General features: G+C 46.3%; 1 protein-coding gene across 1 annotated transcript in view; it reads right to left on the reverse strand.

Moving 5' to 3' along the window:
* Positions 1-7,441, reverse strand: part of LOC147738173 (uncharacterized) — a 124,545-nt gene extending 117,104 nt beyond the window's left edge. Inside the window, exon 1 of the mRNA XM_086952173.1 lies at positions 6,121-7,441. Coding sequence (XP_086808299.1) covers positions 6,121-7,368 — 1,248 coding nt within the window. The 5' untranslated portion in view covers positions 7,369-7,441. The remainder of the gene's footprint in view (positions 1-6,120) is intronic.
* Positions 7,442-8,797: the final 1,356 nt, after the last annotated feature.

Consider the following 8,797-nt stretch of genomic DNA (forward strand, 5'->3'; position numbering starts at 1 on the left):
CGGATGATGCTGGGGCTCCGGCGACCCTAAACTTGCGGAGCAACGACACCTCGGGGCATGAAAGTGGAGCGGTGAAGATCTGCACGCCGACAGGCCGCAAAGCCGCGGTCCCTAGCGGTACACTAGCCCGAGTGACGTACACGGATGTGCGGATACGTGGAGTGCGGTCGCCTCGGAGGCCCGAGGGGGAAACACCTGGAGGCTCGGACCGGGACCTCCTCGGCGGAGACGGAAGGTGAGGAGCTGACGCCGCTACTCCGCGAGGGAAGATTGCTCCTCCTACCGCGCCCTTGAGACCCTGCGAGGCAGAAGAGGCGATACGCTGCTGGGAAACGCCATTTGCAGCGGGAAGGCTCGGCGCAGTGGCGGTGCTGGTGTCGTTGTGGTAGGGAGCCGAGCTCCCGGATTGCGGACACGATTAGAGGCCTACAGGAGGGCAGCTAGGGGGTCGCAGTTCCAGCCACAGCGAGGCCCTGGTGAAGTACAGAGTTTGTCCACAGTGAACACATAGAGCTGGGCCAGGCTGGAACTTTATTGCAACGTTGTGAGCGGAAGACGCCCGGCAACAGGTTGATGGCGACAGTTGGGACCCTGTGTCTGGGAGTGGTGCAGCGGCCTGACCTGCGGTGGGTCGAACAGACGCGGAATCGTCTCCCCTGGAGGGGCAAGTCACAAGAGCACCCGCAGTTGGGTGGCAGACCGGCCATTGCGATGGGCAAAGGGGACAAGACGCAAAGTAGACTGCCCTTTGTGCAGAGAAGATTGCAGCTGCAAAGCCCTCCCGTGGAACACGAGGTAGTCACACAGCCGGAGGAAGAACAGGTGGCTGGCTCTGATATCAAGAGCATGCTGCGCTCTATGAAACAGAGTCTTCAATCCAGTATCTCTGCACTAGGCACCAAAATGGACGCCATGACGTACAGGATGGACAGCATGGCGGAACGCCTAGACAAACACGCCAAGAAACACGACATGGCTGAGAGGAGAATAACAGAAGTCGAAGAGGCGCAGACAGTTAGACACTGCGCACAAGAGGGTGGATAGCCTAATGTGGTCCCTCCAAGACAAGACAGAGGATTTAGAAGCACACTCACAACGCAGTAACCTTCGCATAACGGGCCTGCCGGAGAATACGCAAACTGGCACGATGGAACTATTAGTCGAGAAGCTCCTCACCACCCTCCTGGGAGAGGGGGTGTTCTCGGCAATGTTTGTTGTGGAGAGAGCGCACCGAGCTCTGGGCCCGCGACCGGGAGCGCCTTCCCGCCCAATCATTGCGAAACTGCTCAACTACCGAGACAGGGACACTGCCCTCAGGCTAGCTTGAGCCAAATCGGAGCTCCAATATGAAGGGTCGGCAATATCAATATACCCGGACTTCACTGCTAAAGTGCAAGAGGAGCTCAAACACTTTATCCCGCACAAGAAACGCCTCAGGGAACTGGGACTAGATTACGCGATGCTGTACACTGCCAAATTGCGTGTCAACAGAAAGGGACACTCGCATATATTCACGGACCCAAAAGAACTGCAGCAAGCAATGAAGGGATGGTCGAGAGAGCAGAGACAAGGCAACGTGGAAACGCCGGAGGATTGTGAAAACAGTCATCTAGACGATCAGGAATAAACAAGAACTTGGAACTTTACAGTAAGCCGGACCGGGTGCGAAAGTTCTCCGGCTGCTTGAAGATTCCGCCCTGCGGAGAGGATACGGTCTGCTCCACCGATGGAAGACTTCTGGCAGATAAGTAGAGTCAGGAGTAACGGGAGGTGCCATTGGTCCTAATATCTGCCTGGTATTTGCGGTAAAACGGAGGCGGACTTGCCTGCACTATGTTGAATTGAGTTTTTACAGAGGAGTGAACGGAGACAGTGGAGGAGGGAGGAGGAGAGGGTGACCTTACTGGGTGGAATGTGGAAATGTGAAGCAACTCTGGACAACCCGAAGTCGGTGCATGGCGGAGGGGGGGTTGGGGGCCTGACAAAGTGATTTGAGAACATTGAGAGTTATAGGCTGTCAGGCAACCTAACTCCCCGAGCGCAATGCACTGTTGAAGTTCTAATCACCAAGTTGGGTGGTTTGGTTTTGGGACGGGGAGGGTTGGATGGGAATCTGCAAGGCCAAGTTGGGGGGGGGGGGTCTGCTGTGGAAGGGGGGTGGAGGGATTGGGGACGATTTGGGTACAATGTTATACGCTCTGCCTGCTCAGGTTGCCTACGCTAGCCTCGAAATATCTACTGACTTTCGCCGATTTGCCCCACAACTAAGATGTCTAGTGCAAACGGTGTAACCCCAGAGGGGGAGGCGGGGACACTCAGGGCTCTGACATGGAATGTGAGGGGTCTGAATGATCATCGCAAACTCAGAAAGGTCATGAACTATTTACAGCGACAAGGAGTAGATTTGGCACTCATACAGGAAACGCACCTCCCGCTCACAAGTAAAATGCTTCTCAGTAGAGGGCTGGTGGGCAACATCACAATTAATATTGTCTTTGCTGAGGGCGGACCCGGAGGGTCGATATGTAATATCAAGATGCACAGGAAAGGGGTACGACCTCATTGTGGTTAATGTGTATGGTCCCAACTACGACTCCCCGGACTTTTATGATACCTTAGCTCAGTACTGCCGAATATATACCAGCGCACAAATGCTTTGGGGTGGAGACTTAAACCTGGTATTGGACCCAGAACTAGACAGGTCTTTAGGCCCACCACGTAAACCCTCGGCTGCTGCACAAAAAATTCAAACGGAGCTCATTACATTAGACCTAGTGGTTGTGTGGAGAAGTAGAAATACAATGCGGGGGGATACACGCATTATTCCGCCTATCACGATATACACACCAGAAGTGACTCCTGGTTGGCGTCCTCCTCGGTTAGGAGAGGCATCAAATCCTGCGCGGTGCTGGCGTGCATCCTCTCTGATCACTCACCACTGTCTTTAGTTTTCGAGACACCAACAAAAAGAATTCCACCTTTCACATGCCGCTCTCCCCCGTACTCCTTAATAGATGATCAATTTAGAGGCGAGCTAGCTGAAGAGATAGAGAGGTACTTCGACACTAACATAGGGACGGTTGATAGGTTCCAAACAGTATGGGAGGCGTTGAAGGTATACATCCGAGGCATAGCTATGTCAAAACATTCAAGCGTACTCAAGTCTATACGCCAGAGGTTACAACACTTAGAGAAACAGCTAGCTGAGTTGGAGAAGTGACAGCTGGGCGGCTTAGACGCCAACGTGACAGAGGACTTAAGTCTCTCATAGTAGAATACAATGAGGAAGCAGATAGGGAAGTCCGGCACATGGGGAAGTATGCGACAGCCCGGACCTACGGTGAGGGAGAACGTCCTGGCTCCCTCCTAGCCCGGATGCTGAAAAACACCAGACGCACTCAGGTGATATCAGAGCTGGAGTCGGCAGCCGGTGCGCTTCTCACGGAGGAATCTGAGATAGTGAACGAGTTTAGGAATTACTACTCAGGGCTTTACGCCTCTAGAACCGAGAACATTGAGGAAGATATAGATGACTATCTGGGTCATATACAGTTACCTTTTCTAAAGAATTCCGACCGGGAATTCTTGATGCAACCCATACACAAGGATGAGATTGCAGAGGCGCTAGCGAGTATGCGCTCGGACAGTGCCCCGTGGGCAGATGGGCTCACTGTGCTCTTTTATAAAATGTTCAAAGACAAGCTGATTCCACACTTATCCACACTATTTGAGGACGTCTGCGTTGAGGACAGTATGCCGTGATCCATGAGGGAAGCGCTGATTGTGACTATTTTTAAACCGATTCAGAAAAGGGGGTGGTGATGAACAGAGTGTCTGAATTAAGCAGACCACTCTTACCCAGTCCAAAGATCAGGGCTTGATCCATCACCGTTTTTTAGCTCACTGCACCATCCCAGCTCAGAACTTGGCTATATGCAAATTAGTCTGACCCTGGCCCAGTGCATCATGGGAACAGGGCAGTCCAAACTACCAAGCCAATTCTTATACTGGGAAAGAAACAAGCTACCGGGGACCGGTTTCTGGCATTTCAGCCGTCTTCGGCCCGGCTTGCTTGATTCCTGATGGTGCAATGAGCTAGGGACTCGCATCCGAGTATACCCTTCCACGCTTATGGTGGACAAAAATGATTCAGAACCACCCCCTTTTCTGAATCGTTTTTGGCCACTATAGGTGTGGCAGGGTATACTCAGACATGAGTCCCTTTCTCACTGCACCATCAGGATTCAAGCAAGCCGGGCCGAAGACGGCTGAAATACCAGAAACCGGTCCCCGGTAGCTTGTCTCCTTTCTGTGAAGAATTGGCTTGGTAGTTTAGTCTGCCCTGTTCCCATGATGCACTGGGCCAGGGTCAGACTAATTTGCATATAGCCAATATGTGTGGCCTTCGCGGAACAGTGTGGAATTGGCTAAAATCTTTTCTGGCCGACCGCCGACAAACGATCTGGGCGCCTCCCTTTTCCGCTGATATGATCCTCCAACGAGTCGCCCAAAGAATTTTTGGAGCCTATATCAGGATCATATGAGAGTAAAAGATACAGAGCAGGAGGATCGGGTAGGAGAGGATGAGGTAACGGCACACTTAGATGATGTTGAATTTGAAAGCGGAAATTAAGCGACATCCACTGAGTGGGGGCCTCCCTGGTGAAGTCAAGGACAAATGGCTGAGCGTAGATTAGAGCAGGTATTGATTTAGTATGGGGGTGGGGAGAGGGACTGTTTGGGGTTGGTTTGGAAGAAAGCCTTCTTAGGGAACACACAATTGCACACACTAGCTAAATAGATCTAGGAACCAGCGCAGCGTGACAAAGTTGTGCTTCCTCCATCCGGAGTCAAGCGAACAGGCTGAAATAGTGATGACAGTCGTTCCTGATTGTGCATGCATTGCTCCTGTTAATGTGCCGCCGGACCCCCGGGTTGTCGGCTATTTGGTTGGGTATAATAGATCAATAGGGCAGTATCACCACTAAGTTTGCTACCGGCCTCCGGGTTGTGGCTACCAGCTGTGTAAGATAACATACAGACTAATAAAGCTCTTTTAAACTTAAAAAAAAAAAAGAAAGAAACATCAGAGAATAATTGAGGACCTTGGAAACCGGTTCAAAAGTTCAATTTTAAGATTTGGGGTTCCTGAAGGCACAGAGGGGCTACCTCTATACTGACTTTCCTTGGAATCTATTTAAGAGCCACTTATATCAGATAAGTCCGGGTTGTATTTGATTTGACCATAGCAAAAGCCTATTTGGTCCCTTTCGAGTAACCCAGGTGCCCCATCTTGTATTATAATCACCCATTTCTCTCATTATTGTTTTAGAGGACATAACACTGGAGAACTCTAGAAATGTCAAATCCTTTTGTGCTCCTAAAAGCTATACCTACTATTTTTTTTTCTGATTTAGCCTGATCGGCATAAAGAGGAAAAACAATGACAAAGTCAATTGGTGGGGTCTAATGGCAGATTGTTCACCAATCAAAGCTTCGAATTCTGTGAAAATGCATTCCAAACTTCGCAGGAAGCCTCAGAGGCAAAGGCATTTTTTACTAAAACACTGTGAAAAAAAAGGAGTACATGATTCATAGACTGACATACGTACTGTTGACTATGGAACAATACTGGTTTCCATCATCGACCAGTGGTTTAGTTGTACAATTTACAGGTGACAAATTATAGGTGGTCTAGAAATACCATGAATTGATGCCTGACTGAAACTAATCCCATGCTTACTGCATAAGTGTGCACTGATGGATCCTTAAACGAGGCTGAAACTCATATCACATTCAAAACTCCTATGGGTTTGTGCGATTTGAGAACAGACAAAGGTGTTCCAACATTTGATGCACTGGTATGGTTTTTCTGTGCAAGTCTGATCAAGGCGCCTAGAAACTGACAAAAACACATCACATTTCACCACACTGGAAGTTTTCTCTGTGTTCCCCAATGCAATTTTGATGGGACAGTTATCGGTTTGCAGATTGCTCTTTAGTACTGACAAATGATTAAACTCATCACACATGCATTGAAATAAAACTGATTTCCTCCTGTGTGTGTTCACTGATGGACTCAAAGGCCTGATGAACTGCCAAAGGTGATGCCATATTTACTGCACCTGGAGAAGTGTTCTTCATGTGTGCTCGCTGATGAACCTTCAGGTGAATTGCTTGATAAAACCTCTTTCCACATTCAATGCATAGATACGGTTTTTCTCCTGTGTGCGTTTGCTGATGGACCCTTAAGTTTGATGACTGATTAAATCTCTTACCACAATCACTACACCTGTATGGTTTTTCTCCTGTGTGTGTTCTCTGATGGATTATTAGATGTGAAGATAGGATAAAGTTTTTCCCACATTCAGTACACCTGTACGGTCGTTCTCCAGTGTGTGTGCGTTGATGGATTATTAGGTTTGATGAATGATTAAAGCTCTTCCCACAGTCATTGCATCTGTGTGGCTTTTCTGCGATGTGTGTTCGCTGATGGAACTTTAGGTTTGATGAATGATTAAATTTCATTCCACAGTCACTGCATACGTGTGTTTTGTCTCCTGAGTGTGTTTCTTGGTGGCTTGTTAGTTGTGATGATCGGGTAAAGCCCTTCCCACATTCAAAGCACCAGTATGGTTTTTCTCCTGTATGTAGTCGCAGATGGACCATTAGGTTTGTTGCTTGATGAAACTTCTTTCCACATTCATTGCATACATGTGGTTTTTCAACTGAGTGTGTTCGCTGATGGACACTTAGGTTTGATGAGTGAATAAAGCTCTTACCACAATCACTACATCTGTATGGTTTTTCGGCTGTGTGAGTTCGCTGATGGACCGTTAGACTAGATGACTGATTAAACCTTTTTCCACATTCACTGCACACATGTGGCTTTTCTCCTGTGTGTGTTCTCTGATGGATTCTTAGCTGTGAAGGTCGATTAAACTTTTTCCCACATTCGGTGCACATATAAGGTTTTTCTCCAGTGTGAGTGCGTTGATGAATTTTTAGGGTTGATGATTGACTAAAGCTCTTTCCACATTCACTGCACCTGTATGGTTTTTCAGCAGTGTGTGTTCGCTGATGGACCTTTAGGTTTGATAAATGATTAAATCTCACTCCACATTCACTACATATGTGTGTTTTGTCTCCTGTGTGTGTTTGTTGGTGGCTTGTTAGTTGTGATGATCGGTTAAAGCTCTTCCCACATTCAAAGCACTTGTATGGTTTTTCTCCTGTATGTGTTCGATGATGGATCATTAGGTTTGATGATTGATTAAAGCTTTTTCCACATTCACTGCATGTGTATCTTTTTAGTCTTACACGAGTTTGCAGATGATGCCTTAGGTCGGACGACTTATTATAACTCATCACACATTCAGTGCACTGGACTACTTTTTCTCTGGTATGTGTGTTCAACAATTTAGCAGTTAGTCCTACATTGACTGTACAAGTGTACTTTTTCTCCTGAGAGAGTTTCCTGATTGTGCTTAAAAACTGATGAACAGCTGAAACTTGTGCCCCATTAATTGTACTTGATTTGTTTTCTTAGCTAGCTGGGGAGCTTTGTCTTGATAATACTTTAATATTTCCCTTCAGTCACTGCAAGTCTATGGTTCTTCTCGTGGTGACAGGTTATTCCAAGTTTGAATTTGTTTTGCACTCATAACAATGCAGGTACTAGCAATTTCTGCAGTTCCAGATGGTCGGTGCGGTATGCTGATCAAAAGAGTTTCCCTCGATCACTGCACATGTAAAGATTTTCTATTGTGTACACTATTTCTCTCTTCCGTGCTCACTGATAGTGTTTTAGGGATTATGTGGCATTAAAGTGCTTTATATATGTAATGCACGTATATGTGTTTTTTTCAGGGTCAGTGTTTTTATTTGTGTATGTGTTTGTAACCTCCCACTGACTGCTGAAGAATCCCCAGTGGTATATGAAGAGCCAACAATAGCCATTTCATATGTTGTTCATCTTTTATTTTAAAAATACTGTTAAATGGTCACTAACTTTCCTGAAACATTAATCATGTGTGCATAACTAGGGGTCTGAGTCCTCATATTGAGGCATGTCAGCCTACCTGAAATCAAATAGTAAAATCTTCAGCTGAGTCAGTGCCTGCTAGTATGCCTTCTATACTTTCTGTAACAGAATGTCTTCTGCCTTCAACTTTCAATTGTCTAGTTCACAATTCATGCTTTCTGCAATATTTTACTTTTTCTCTGGTGGTTGTAATGTGCCTATATGAGTCCAAATGTTTGGTTGCTATCATTCTAGGCTGGTGTTAGACAAATGTCTATGTTGGATATGGTTTATGAGTATCACTGTCTTCATTTGATTTTGTCTAATTATTTCAGTGCATTTGCATAGAGATATTAGAGGCATACAGCTATAGAACTGTTCTTGTCTCGTTCTTGCTGTTTGTGTCTACTCAAAGTGAGCTGAACCTTTAAATGTTTCATACAGCATAGCTCTGTTTCTGAATACAGTTCCTGGACATTCGAGTTAATGTCTGATGCAAGTCGCCTTTTACATTTGTTTCTTCATTATCTATTAATATGTATTCATGGGCTTGCTATCTGTTGGTGCAAAGAAAATGGAAATTAATAAAAACATAGGCCATCTGTTACGCACAATGAGCAGCGAAATGACTTGTAAAAAACTGTAAACTATTTCTCTAATGCAATTTAAACACTTCACTAAAAATATTTGGCCAGTTGCCGAAGAAATTTCTATTTTAAATCTTTTATAATCCAGAAATGGTTATAGGAAAAAAGACACGATGTTAAATATTGT

This window comes from Lissotriton vulgaris, chromosome 1_1, assembly GCF_964263255.1.
Source record: "Lissotriton vulgaris chromosome 1_1, aLisVul1.2, whole genome shotgun sequence".
NCBI classification, from domain to species: Eukaryota; Metazoa; Chordata; class Amphibia; order Caudata; family Salamandridae; genus Lissotriton; species Lissotriton vulgaris.